The sequence below is a fragment of the Hippopotamus amphibius genome, chromosome 1 (assembly GCF_030028045.1).
Source record: "Hippopotamus amphibius kiboko isolate mHipAmp2 chromosome 1, mHipAmp2.hap2, whole genome shotgun sequence".
In the NCBI taxonomy this organism is placed as follows: Eukaryota; Metazoa; Chordata; class Mammalia; order Artiodactyla; family Hippopotamidae; genus Hippopotamus; species Hippopotamus amphibius.
Window position 1 is genome coordinate 119,291,332 of NC_080186.1, and position 13,310 is coordinate 119,304,641.

The 13,310-nt window shown below is 54.2% G+C and overlaps 1 protein-coding gene across 1 annotated transcript; it reads right to left on the bottom strand.

The window, feature by feature from the left end:
- SH2D2A (SH2 domain containing 2A) lies at nucleotides 1-9,798 on the bottom strand. The gene is made up of 8 exons (XM_057727013.1): nucleotides 9,737-9,798; nucleotides 8,969-9,129; nucleotides 8,170-8,351; nucleotides 7,339-7,467; nucleotides 6,917-7,085; nucleotides 3,388-3,537; nucleotides 2,867-3,175; nucleotides 1-1,096 (listed from the first exon to the last, which is right to left on the bottom strand). Exons 1-8 carry the CDS (start codon nucleotides 9,768-9,770, stop codon nucleotides 929-931), a joined length of 1,302 nt encoding a protein of 433 aa, XP_057582996.1. The 5' UTR covers nucleotides 9,771-9,798; the 3' UTR covers nucleotides 1-928.
- Between the last annotated feature and the right edge of the window lie 3,512 nt (nucleotides 9,799-13,310).

Sequence of the window (13,310 nt, forward strand, 5' to 3'; positions counted from 1 at the left end):
GGAGGTGGTTGGCGATGATTTATTAGCCAGACGAGAATCAACAAACAAGTTTTAACATCTGTTCTCGCCAAACCATTCCTCAGACAACAGCAGCATTGGACCAGGGCCCAGACGCAAAGGCTCAGAGGGCTAAGGAAATCAGACTCCAGGAGGAGAAACCAGGGCAGCGGGATGCAGCAGGGCCCTCCTAGCCCACTTCCTTAGAGGCAAGCACTGAGCCATTGGATTCTTGGAGACACTTGAGAGTGAGTGGGTGTGTCCCTAAAAGGAAGCTGACTCCACATTTGCTCTTCTGACCTCCAGGCTTCTTTGTGGGGGCCCAGGCCAGTCAGGGGAACAGGGCTAAGCTAGGATCTGGAGGAAGGGAACCAGCACCCAGGCCCCCATGTGGCAGAACTCTGGAAAGCAGCCAGGTTTCCTGTCTGAGGAAATCTCTGAGATTTCCCGTGGAGAAGAGTTATTGGATGTGGGGTACGGAACAGAGCACTAAACAGAAGAATCAGGAAGCCTGGGTTCTAGGCCTTGACCTTGACTAAGCCACTGTTCCTCTCTGGTTTTGGTTCCTTATCTGCACGGTGAGGGAGTTGGACTTGATCAGTAAGGGCAAAGGAGATACTGCTCCCTCTCCCTTCTCTCACCTGTGGCAGACATCACTAATCAATCACAGTGTTCTTTTCCGCTGAGTTCAGATATGACCTTAACATCCTTTCCAATGCAGCACTCTAGGCAGCCACAACCAATGGATTGGAGTTGGCATGCAAGGTGACACCTTTTGCCATCTTTGCAACAGATGATGGCTGAAGTCCTTTCCAGCTTTGATTACCTGCAGTTTGTTCCATCCACATTTCCTGAGAAGGGCGCCTAGGTGTATGTGAAGGTCTCTGGACCCACTGTTCCAAGTTATCCTCCCGCAGCTCAGACTCACCAGCTATTGAGGAGGCCCCAGGGGAAGCCATGGCTGCCCTCTATCCTGAAGCATCTGTCTAGAAAGGTTGTGGGGGAGGGTGTTCCCCCAGCGGGGTAGGGGCTGGTGGGGCATGGGAAGGCCTCGTTCAGCCACAGAGTTCTCAGCATGCAGTTGTTGGCCACCTGGATTCTGTAGAGAGAAGGATGGTCCCAGGTCACACCCTCTACCTTCTGCCTCCTAGGCTTACCTGCAGCCTCAAGGGTCAAGACCTCTGATCTTAACAGACGTTGGCCTGAAGAGAGGAGGTCTAAACCTCTCTCATTCATTCAACAAACATTTCCTGAACACTTGCTCTTTGCCAGACACTGTGCTGGGGGCTCTGGAAACAGAGAGGAACAAGTCCCAGCCCTTGCGCTCCGGGGGTGCACACCCTGCTGGGGCTGTAGGGAGGTGGGTGTCAGTGATCAGTGGTGTGGCCGGTGTGTATACAGCATCTGCGGTGAGGTCAGGGAAGTCTTCGCAGAAGAGGGAAAAGGCAAGCTGATCTTGAAGGATGATTAGAAGGTTGCTGGGCAGCAGGAGGGTGCAGGAAGTAGCTACAGGCAGAGGGACTGGCGTGTGCGAAACCTTGGGAAGCTTGAAACCACTTGGAGTGTTGGAGAAATGTGACCAGTTCTGGGAGGATGGGAGCAGCTGACGGTAAGACTGAGGCGGTGGCTCCCCGCCCCGCCCAGGTATAGAGGGCCTCGTGGGCCAGGTAGCTGATTTAGAAAGACCATTCTGACCTTCTTGGGGCAGAGTAGATCAGAAGTGGCAAGACTGGTGGTTAGGAGACCAATTAAGAAGCTCTTGGAAAAGTCCTGATGAGAGATGATGGGGGCTGAAACTGGGGAAAGGAAAACTATATTTAGGAAGAGACCCAGCAGGAATCAGTGGCTTATAGGGGAGTGAGGGTGAAGAGGAGGGAATGTCGAGGGAGCCCTAGGATCGTGGCTTGAACAGCTGGGTGGCTGGAGAGGTATCAGATCGGAGCGGGAACACAGGAGGGAGCATCCTGGGGAGTAGGGTGAGAACAGTGTTGGCTGTGCTGAGTCCAAGAGGCTGTGGGATGCTAGGGAGCTGAGCAGAAGCCTGGAGAGACGTTTGCATAGAGACATGGACTGGTGACATCAGCTCTAGGAGGGCAGCAGGTGACAGGGGTGTGGATGAGGCACAAGGGCTGAGGGGGAGCCTGAGGCGCCAGCAGGGAGGATAGGGAGGGGCCTGAGGAGGGAGGCGGAGGCAGAGGGATCAGGTGGGAGCAGCCATTGGGTCTCATACATCCCCCGAAACAAGACACTGACTTGCACTGATCAGTGAGAAGACTGGGCAAGTGGGGGGATGGAAGGAGAAGGAGAGTGTACAGAAGGAGGGGGCGTGCAGGTAGCCCCTCCTTGAGCTTATCTGAGGTGACACAAGTGACTCCGGGTGCTCTTCTTCAGGAAGTCAGGGCCCTGAAGGCTGAGGGGAGGGAGCCAGAGTGAGAGAGTCCCAAATTCAGACAGGGGAGGAGAGGGCAGGGGGAGCCAAGGTTGCCAGCACAGGGTGGGGTCAATCTCAGCTGGGTCTGAAGAGGACCAGCCAGGAGAGAGGGACACAGGCTCAGTGTGGGGAAGGCTGAGGGGGCCTGCGGGCCCCTCTATTTTCTCTGAGAAGTGGAAGGGGTGGGGACTTGACAAAAGGGAGGCAGGTCCCAGTAACTCCAGGCAGAGGAGAGGGAGCAAATCTGGGCCTGGAAGAAGGTTGATGGCAGCCTGGACCCGCTGTCCTCCCCATCTCACCTCAGACCTCTGACCTTCATTCACCCTGATCCAGGCATCCGGTTTAAACACCTTCTCCACCGCCCCCCCCCCCACGCCCCCCATCTAGCTTTCAGGAAGTGCTCCTTGGGGTCTGCCTTTTCCCTGCACCCCCAGTTACCTGGCTTCCTAGGACCGGCCTGGACTGGCACTTCCGTAGGACGTCGTGCCTGAGGATGGACGGCAGGTCCTCATCCCCTGAGTCAGGCACCTTCATCTCCACCTCGGCGTAAATGTTGTTGGGGGCTTCACTGGGGCTGCCACGGCCCATGGCATAGAAGTCTATGGGTTCATCAGGTTCGTTGTAGATGGGGTTGGAGGGCTTGGGGGGCGGGGTTGGGCGGGGTCTCGGAGCGGGGCTTGTGTAGACTTCGGGAGGAAGCTGAGGTTTGGCGGGGATGGGAGGCTTGGGCCTGGGTGGCTGGGAGGGCTAGGAGAGAAGGCGGGCGGGGAGGAGAGTCGATCAGAGAAACACCGGCGGGGCCGAAGCTGGAGGGAGCCCGGCCGAGCCTGCGCTCCCTGCAGGCCCCCCTCCTCCCCGCTGGCCCCACCCCCTCCCCGCAGGCCGCGCCCTCCTGTCGTCCCGCTGCTCCTCCCCCCCCTCAGGCCCCGCCTTCTCCCTCAGCCACTGCCGCCCAGTACCTGCTTTGGCTCCCCCGCCCCGTCCTTCTGCGTGGGGCCTGCGCTTTGCTCCTTTTTGAGGATTGGGGTGTACTGAGGTTGTGAGTCCTGGCTTTTGCTTCCACAGTCTGATTCTTCAGTCCTTAGGGACAGTCCCGCGGGCTCAGGAGTCTGCAGGGAAAGAAGGAGGCCTCAGTGACTTGGTGCAGGAGGAATGGCCGGTGGGAGTGGGCGCGTGGTCTTGGAGGGGCAAAATAATCTGGTCCATGTGCAGAATGTCGGGGGCGAGGCGGGGAGCGGCACAGAAGTTTGGGCGGCGCTGGGTTTCTGGGTGAGGAAGAGGCGGCAAGGAGACCAGGAGGCGGGACAGTCGCTCTGGTCACAGGCCGTATTGGGCATTAAACCTGACCTCATGTGGAACACAGGGCCCCGCCAGTCTCCATTTGTGCCTGTGGTTGTAAAACTGCAACAAGGCTTTAGAAATCTTTAGCCTAAAATTTTTCGCCCTGGGGATAGATGTCCAAGACTTCTGTGCCTGTGTTTATTTCTGCAGGTGCCTGGGGAGTACTTTATGTAGCTATAAGCGAGATATTTTAGGAACAGAGACACTGCCTCAGGGGAGATGAGCCTTATAGGGTTCCTCTCATGTTAAGTGTGCTTTTAGCTCAGCATTTATCCCTGGGTTCACAAATGTTCTCCACTACTTTTGGAAGGCTCAGGCCACAGGGCTTTTCTTATGCTTCTGCAATCTGCCAAGTGCATGTCTCTGTCTGAGAGTGTATAGGCACTTCATGGATTCAAATCAGAATTCTTTTTCCTTGCCCCAACCCCCTAAGAGGTCTTAGCAATCCCTTTATGCATAAAGAGTAGCACCTCCACCCTGCTGCTGAAAAGCAGCACCTTAGGAGTCAACCTGAACACCTCCCTTCCTTCCTCCCCAAATCTAATGGAGCACAAGCCCTACTCCTTCCACTGATGAAATATCTTTACATCTGCGCACATTCTCCACAGCCCACACTCCACAGCCACCACTGTGCCCACAGCCACCACTCCAGTTCAGGCCTCCTAAGTCCTCCTCCTGCATCATCTTGCCCTGCCAACCCATTCTCCACTCCGTGAGCAGAGTAAGCCTGCAGGAGTTCCCCTAGCCATATTTCCATGGCTGCCCGTTGCTCCAGGATAAAGCCCAGACTTCAGAGAATAGAGTTTGGGCTTTATCCTGGAGTGAGTGACAAGACCCTTTGAGGGCCGGTCATAGAGCTTGGTCTCTGACAGCTCTGCCCTCAGCTCTCTCAGGTCCAGCTGGCTCCCCTCCCCACCAGATTTCCCTACACCCCCTCCCACTGCATAGGAATCTTCAGGTCTCTGCTTATTCCTCACAAAATTCTGCATAAGAGTTACCCCTAGGCACAGTCCCTCAGGGCAAATTCTTTGAACTGACTCCAAGCAAGCTCCAGGAAACTATTCCTGCCCAGGTCACCAGTGACCTTCTGTTGGCGAAATCCAATGGTTAATTCTGGACCTGCTCACACCCACTCTTCCCTGAAGTATTTTCTTTGCTTGGCGTCTAGAGCGTCGCACTCCTGGTTCTTCTCCTCTCTCTCTGGCTGCTCCTTCTCCATTTTCTTTGTAGTCCCCCCTCATTTCTACAAACTCTCAATGCTGGAGACTTGGTATTCCTTTCTTTTCCATCTACACTCATTCCCGAGATTTTGTCCCTGCTGAAGGCTTTATTTTTTTTAATTTTTTTTAAAGTTTTTTTTTTTTTTGATGTCGACCGTTTTTTTTTAAAGTCTTTATTGAATTTTTGTTACAATATTGCTTCTGTTTTATGTTTTGTTTTTTTTTGGCCCCAAGGCATGTGGGATCTTAGCTCCCCGACCAGGGATCGAATCCACACCCCCTGCATTGGAAGGCGGAGTCTTAACCTCTGGACCACCAGGGAAGTCACCCAAAGGCTTTAGAATCAATCCATCTACATGCTGATGGCTCCCAAATGTTGATCTCCAACCTAGACTTCTGTCCTAAACTTCAGATCCATATATTCCAGCTGGGTACTTGACATCTCCATTTGGCTATCGAATGGTTGTCCCAGACCGAGAATGTCAAAACTGAACTTGTGATCTCCCCTGCCTCCCCAGACTTGCTCCTCCTATAGACTTTCTCATCTCAGTAATGACAACTTCATCTTTTCACACTCCTCCCCCAATCCTGCAAAAACCCTGTCAGCTCCACCTTCCAAACAGACCCAGTGTTTCACCTCATGACCCTCTACCAACCTAGTCCAGGCTGCCATCTTCTCTCCTGAAGTATTGTAGTGGTCTCCATCTGGTCACCCATGTCGCTCCAAAACTTGCCAGGTCAATGTCACTCTTTAGCTTGTAATTGTCCAGTGCCATCCCATCTCACTCAGAATAAAGTCCCAAATCATACCAGAGTCTACTGGGCCCCTTTCCTTCCCCACTGTGATCTCATTTCCAACCTCTCTACCCATGCTAGCTTCCTTACTCTTCTTACTCTTAGTCATGTGCATCAAGGATCCTTCTACCTCAGGGCCTTTGCACCTGCTGTGCCATCTACCTAGAATGTTTTTCCTCTGGTTAACTGCATACTTTCTCCCTTTATTCAGACCTCTGTTCAAAAGTCCCCTTACAGATGTTTTTCCTCTGGTTATCTTCATACTTTCTGACTTTATTCAGACCTCTGTTCCCTGATGTCTCTGTGTAAAATAGCCTGACCCTGTCAACTCTTTTTTTCTGTATTCTGTATTTGTTATCTGTGTTATGCATTCGTTCTGTCTCCTGTAACTAGAATGGAAACTCCATGAAGGTAGGGCTATTTGGGTGGGTTTCATTTACTGCTATTTACCCAGTGCCCAGACCAATGTCTGGCACAGAGTGGTCCCTCAGAACTGCCTGAACTTCCTCAGGGAGGCACTCTCTGACACCGTTCCTCCCCACATGAGCTAATGGCACCCCACTCTGTATTTCCTCTCTTGTCACGCTCTCACACTCGATTCTTATTGTTTGTATTTGCCGCTGGCAAGTAAGCTTTGTGGGTTTGACACCCATCTGTCTTGTCTCAGTAAATATCTCTTAATTTAAAAAACAAATGACCCTGGAATTCCTTGGCCAACCAGTGGTTAGGACCCCGTACATTCACTGCTGAGTTCAATCCCTGATCAGGGAACTAAGATCTCACAAGCCACGAGGCAAACAAACAATAACCCAAAAAACAAAAACAACCCTCCTCCCGCCCCCCCCCCCGCCCCGCCCCCAAACAACCTGTCTGCCTATCTGGCTACTCCCAGCTCCTCCAGCCTTTGTTTGGCTGGGCTGGTCTCTCGAGCATCCTTCATCCAGCACACGCATCTTTCTGGAAGGGCATCCCATGCAGACGTGGGAGCAAGGGAGGTTTGACTGGGTCGTCCGTGGGAATGGGAAAGTTCCTGGTGTCGCGGTCCTGCGGTCTGGGCTCTGCGCGGGGAGGGGCGCTGGCTTGGGGCCAGGGGTCAGGGTCAGTGTCAGGGCCCGGGGTGGAAGCGGCGTACCTGGCGGGCGAGGGGCTCGGTGAGCGTCTCCCCGTAGGGGCTGAGCGGGCACGCCGTGTAGTGCCGCAGCAGGTCCTGCAGCCGCGCGTGGGCGCTGTCCTCGCCCAGCACCACGTGTCGCCCGTCCCCGAGCTGGGCCAGCAGGAAGTGGCGGCAGCAAGTCCGGCTCCTGGAGGCACCAGTCAGGATCACACCTGCTCCCTCTTCCCGGCCAGGGCACCAGCACGAGGCGTGGCCCCTACCCGCCCCGCGCCCGGGTCTCCCACCCTTAGTAGCCTGGGGGCTGAGCATAGACCCCTCCGCCTCTGTTGGGGATCAGCATGAAGTTCTGCCCCTCACACGTCCGTCAGCATCAAGTCCCGCCCTCTGATTAGCCAGAAGCCCCGCCTCCTTGTCGCCTGGCGCAGGACTCCCCCCCTCACCTGTAAGTCAGCACAAAGGTCACTGCGCTCTCGCTGAACCGCACTAAGTAGCATCCCTGAGGCTTGGTCTCCAGCAGCCTCTCGGCCTCTCTGGGGGTGATGGAGAAGTCACTGAAGGCTGCTCCGACTCTTCCAGCCTCACCCTCTGTCTCTCTGGCTCTCATGGGGGACCCCTACCACCCCCCACCCCCCGCCCCAGCCAAGCGGGCTTAAGTGGCTGGAGAAGGATGGAGGTGGGAAAAAGAGGATGTGGGCATTGCCTGCGCTCCCGCCGCAGGGACGGGGTGTGGACAGAGGCCAGGGGTCCCAGCCCTGCATCCTCCTCTTGGCCTTACCCTGGAAAAGCAACCTGGGCTGGGCGGCTAAGGGGACAGGACTGCGGCCGCAGCGACAGCAACGGTAACAAACTTCTGCACCTCAGAAGTCGCAAGCTGAACAGGGGAGGTGAACACAGAGATATGGGAGAAGTAAAGCGGAGAAGCAGAGGAAAAGGGAGAAACTGCAAGAGAGGGAAGAAAGAGGAGAGGGCTGGAGGGAGCTAGAGGTAAAGATGGAGGGAGAGAGACTGAGGCAGATGTGGAAAGCGTGAGCACAGAAGACTTAGAGACACGAGGAGAGTTAAGCCTAGAAGGAGGAAACTGAGGCACAGGGTGAGGTGGTTGGGCTGGAGCCGCTCCAGTGATCTCTCCCAGGAAAGCTCCCTTAGTTAGTAGCCTCGGAACCTCCAGGAGTCATAGCCTGGCTTGTAGTCTCAATCTATTCCTGATTGACCGCAGGACCCAGGACTGGCCCCTGCCCTTCTCTGAGCCTGTTTCTTCCCCTGTGACTCACCTCCGGGTGACGAAGCCGTGGAACCAAGCGGGGGCTGCCCCGTGCTGCAGGAACTCATGAGCTTGGGTCTTCTGGAACCAAGCCCGAGTCTCAGCCTGCAGGGACAGGCCTCCTTCCCTAGGCGCCTCCTCCTTCCCAATGTCCTTTGGGCTGCAGGCAGCCCCTGGGGCCTGGAGAGATGTCTGGATAGGGGAAGAGTTTTCAAGGAGGCGGAAGTAGCCATGATTAGTGGTCCTTCAGACCAGCTGCTACTTTCTCATCCTCGTACCTAGCTCCTCTTGGACATGAGGCGGAAACTCCCCATCCCCCACCCCAGTTGCCTATTTTAGGCTATAATTGCCCAGAAAGTCCCTCCCAAAGTGTAACTTAAATCTCTTCTTTAGCTCAAGCTGTTTTTGTTTCCAGGGAATGTCCTTCCGCTTCTGTCTGGGTCCCGTGGGCCTTTGATCCAGTGGCAGTGAACCGTTAAACTGTGTTTAAATGGGAATGAGGCCTTCCAGATGGACAGAAAGGCAATCCCTGGCCTGAGGGATGAAGGGAGCGCCAGAGGCCAGAATGAGGGAGGGCTCACCCTACAGCCGGAGGGACTGAGCTGGTTCACAGGAAGGATTTCCTAATGACTGGGTGGGTGAGAAGGCCTGACATGAGGATGCTCTGGGCAAATGAAGGCCACAGACAGAGATAGAGACCCTCCCTCTGGTCCCCTGGCCTTGTCGGCAGCCCCATCCCATTCCTGCTTTGGCCTTTGTGGGAGGGTGGGAGCAGGAGAGGGAGCTGCACCCCCCAGGTTCCCACTCACCACAGCATGGACAGCAGGGGCCCTGGGGCTGGGCTGGGCTTCCTCGGCCTTCGGGGCCTGGAGTCTGGGTCCCGGAAGCAAGCCCAGGCCCTGGCAGCTCCTGCGGTTCAAGTCCACGGGCTGGAAGGTGCTGAAGGTTATGGCCGGGGCTTCTTGACTGCCTGTTAGCACAGAGCGGCTTCTCAGTGAGGGTCTGCCTCTCCCTCTGCTCCCCACCCCTCCGCCAGGCTCAGGGGGGCCCCACAGGCCTCTCACCGGGGACCTGGCAGACAGGGACAGACATGACGGCAGGAGAAATGCAGGAGGGGTGGCAGAGACGATTTCGCAGGCAGGAGGACTAAGGAGCCAGGGCGGTGCAGAGGGGCTTGTCAGGGAACCTGGGCCCTAGGAAGGAGCGCGGGGAGGCCCGCGGGCCTCCTGCTGGTCTGGAAATCCTGCAATCCGGGAAGGGAGGCAGGTCTCTTCGGGGCAGGTCCCTCCTCTGGCCCAGGGTCCTCTGCCTCCCGTCCCCCTTCCTCCTCCTGCTGCCTCCTCTCTTCTCTCGCAGAAGCACTCAGAAGACCCTGTGCCCTTTGGGGAGGCGTGGCCCTGGAGCCCCCGAGGAGGAGCAGGGGTTGTGGGCCGCCTGCCAGCCAGCCTCACCAGCTCTGGCTTGGGGTGGGGCCCCTTGCCCCTGAAGTGGGAGCTCAGGCCCAGAGGGAGGAAAGCGGGGGGTCGTGGGGGTCTTGAAGTTCCCTCCCACCCACACCCCGCCAACTTCACACTTACCTTGGGGGCATATCTGGGCCAGGGGGAACTCCATGAGGGCAGCCTAGGAGAGGCGCCCCTGGAGCAGGGTGGGTGGATGGGTTCTCAAAAGGTGTGCACACTCAGCAGCTCATCTCTCCTCTCACCCCAGCCCCCGGGGGCAGGAAATGTCGCCTCACCCACAGCCCTAGCCCTCGCGGAGGACTCACGTCATGGAAAGCCGTAAGACAGTTGTCCCACCCCCGGAAGCCAGGCAGCTGAAGGTGGTGGTGTGGTGAGTATTTGTGTCATTGTGTGTCTGGCTGTTGGGAAGTCTTGCTGCTGTCTTATCTCCATCCCTCCTGTGATTCTTTCTCCACGCCCTCATTCCAGATTGGGGCTTCTCTTTGTCTCCCTCTCTCTTTCTCTGTCTCCCTCTTTCTCTGTCTGAGCAGTGGCAGGGGGGAATGTCAGCCTCAGAAGGATAGCCTTGTAAGGTGATGGCGCTTCCGGCTCGTCGAAGATTCACACACGGGACTGTGCTCTTAGGACACACGAGGAGGGGCGGGGACAGAGCTGCAACGGGAAGAATGTGGGTCAGACTTTTGAAGGACTTTCTGAGGTCATATGAAACCTGTGAGACAAGGGGGTAGGGAGGAGGGAGCCTGGCTTCATCCTCAAGCAGATAATGGAGCTGGGTTAGGACAAAACCAGGCAATCCTGGAGAAAGGGAGGGGGAATTTCCTTCAACTAAGCAGGCTGTTATTAGCAGCAAGACTATTCACAGTTGTTATTAATAACTTCCATCAGATGTCTTAAACCTGCAGTGTGCTTACATCTCCTGCTACCCTAGAGGACCAATCCCATTTCTCTCTCATGTGATCTTCACAAATGAGGAGTCAGGGAACATTATCCCCATTTTCCAGAAGGGTAAACTGAAGCTCAGAGAAGTTAAGTGCCTTGGCTTAGGTCTTTCAGTGTCTCAGATGCTCATGGCAGAGCTGGGACTAGAAACTATATCTTCTTTTATAAATTTCACTGTGATTTAGGCCAACAGTCCATGGCTATGTGCCCGGCACTGTTCTTGGTTCTGAGAGCTCAGAGAGAAAGAGGATCTTGTCTCAAGATGTCAAGAGAGAGAAACAACTTGCCAACAGATACTTACAGCAAGTTGTGGTGAGTTAGTGATGTGGGCTGATGCTACGGGAGCCCACCTCAGAGGCTCCTAATCTAGCTGTGTGTGCACATGCGTGCCTGCATGTATAGGGGGTTGGGATGTCAGGAGAGGGGACTGAGCTGAGTTGCGGAGCATGAGCAGGGTTGAGGAAGGTGGGGAAAGGTATTTCTAGAAGAAGGATGAGCATGTGCAACTGCATGGAAGAAGGAAATACGGTAGAGCAGGGGATGTGTGACTGGAGTGGAAGCTGGCTGGGGGCTGCCAGCGGTGGTTTATGCAGCTGGAGGGGCCGGGGCCAGAGTACACACTGCCTTGTACCCAGGAAGGACTTTGGAGTCCCGACAGCCTGGAGAGCTACTTCCCCAGCAGCTCTGACAGGGAAAGATTTCCCCCAGCAGTCACAGCTGGCCCATCTGCACTCACACCCCAAGGCCCTCCTCCCCCCGAGCTGCCTGATCCCTTTTCCCTTCCTTAAAAACTGTTGCCTTAGCCTTGATTGCAGCCCGCAGGGATGGGATCGAGTATGAGACATGACGAATGATCTCCCTCACCATGCTCTGCACTGAGAGCAGAGTGGGCTCAGCAGATGTCAACTAGGGAACAAGATGCTCACATGCTCTTCTTCGAGCCCTCCGCCCATGATGGTGAGTGGTTCTTTTGAGCACCCGCCCTTCGTATGGTTTGGAAGTGGAACGTCAGTTAGTATAGGCTAGGTTATGCTGAGCCAACAAAAAACACCAAAGTCTCAGCAGCTTAACACAACGAAAGCTTGTTTCTTACCTATGCAAATGACACTGCAGGGCTGAGCATCTCTTCAGGGCAGCTGTTGCCCAGGTGATGGCTTCGCCTCCCAGGTTGCCTAAATGTTGTGGTACTATCATATCTACACACCTTTCCACAGTCACTGTGGCAGGGGAAGAGGAGCTTGAAGAGCTATCCACTGCTTCCTAAATGCTCTCCCCATCTCTGGGAGTGAAACATGTTCCTTCTCCTAACACGTCATTAGCTAAAGCAGGTCACGAGGCGTTACCTAATTTCAAAGAGTCAGGGATGTGTATTCTTCCACATGTCCAAGAGAGGAGGAGAAATAGCTATATTGGTGAATCCCAGTCATGTCTACTGTGGTGGGGAAGCATTGCAGCTCAAGGGTTCAATCTTGGGACAAGGTCAGCACATGTCTTAGCAGAGCCCAATACAAGAATCAAAGGATGACACTATTTGGGAGGTATAAGCTTGGGGTGGTGAGGACGAGGGGAAAAAAAAGTGAAGCAAAAAATAAAAAAGATGCAAAATAATATTACTGCATTGGCAAAACTAAATATAGAGTTACCATATGACCCAGCAATCCCACTGCTGGGCATATATGCAGAGAACACCATAATTCAAAAAGACACATGCACTCCAGTGTTCACTGCAGCACTATTTACAATAGCCAGGACATGGAAGCAACCTAAATGTCCATCAACAGATGAATGGATAAAGAAGGTGTGGTACATATATACAATGGAATATTACTCAGCTGTAAAAAGCAATGAAACTGGGACACTTGTAGAGACATGGATGGAGCTAGAGACTGTCATACAGAGTGAAGTGAGTCAGAAAGAGAAAAACAAATATCGTATATTAACACATATATGCGGAATATAGAAAAATGGCACAAATCAACTGGTTTGCAAGGCAGAAACAGAGACACAGATGTAGAGAACAAACATATGGACACCAAGTGGGGAAAGCGGGGAGGTTTGGGGGGGGAATGAACTGGGAGATTGGGATACCAAATAGTACACTCTAAATATATGCAGTTTATCGTATGTTAACTGTATCTCAATAAAAGTTCTTTAAAAAAAATAATATTGCTGCATTGGTTACCACTTCAAAATGAGCTGAAAAGAGAAACATCCAGTTGCTTGACAGGCATTTTCATTTGAGGACTTTCTCCAGACAGGGTGCAAGGTGAAACCACACCTTGGAGTAACCCATAGAGGAGACAAAAGAGAAGGAAATTATCTTCCCAGCTCCCTCATGCTTCCCATCTCCCATTGGTCAAGATGATCCGGCAGGAACCGCCTTAGAGATCAGGAAGCCAGATCCCATGGTCCATGGTGTGGTGTTTGATATTAAGCAGAAATGGAGGGCTTCCCTGATGGTGCAGTGGTTAAGAATCTGCCTGCCAATGCAGGGGACATGGGTTCAATCCCTGGTACGGGAAGATCCCACATGCTGCAGAGCAACCAAGCCCCTGGGCCACAACTACCGAGCCTGTGCTCTAGAGCCCACTAGCCACAACTACTGAGCCAACGCGCCGCAAATACTCAAGCCCCTGTGCCTAGAGCCCATGCTCCGCAACAAGAGAAGCCACTGCAATAAGAAGACTGTGCACCGCAATGAAGAGTAGCCCCCGCTCTCTACAGCTACAGAAAACCCAGACACAGCAACGAA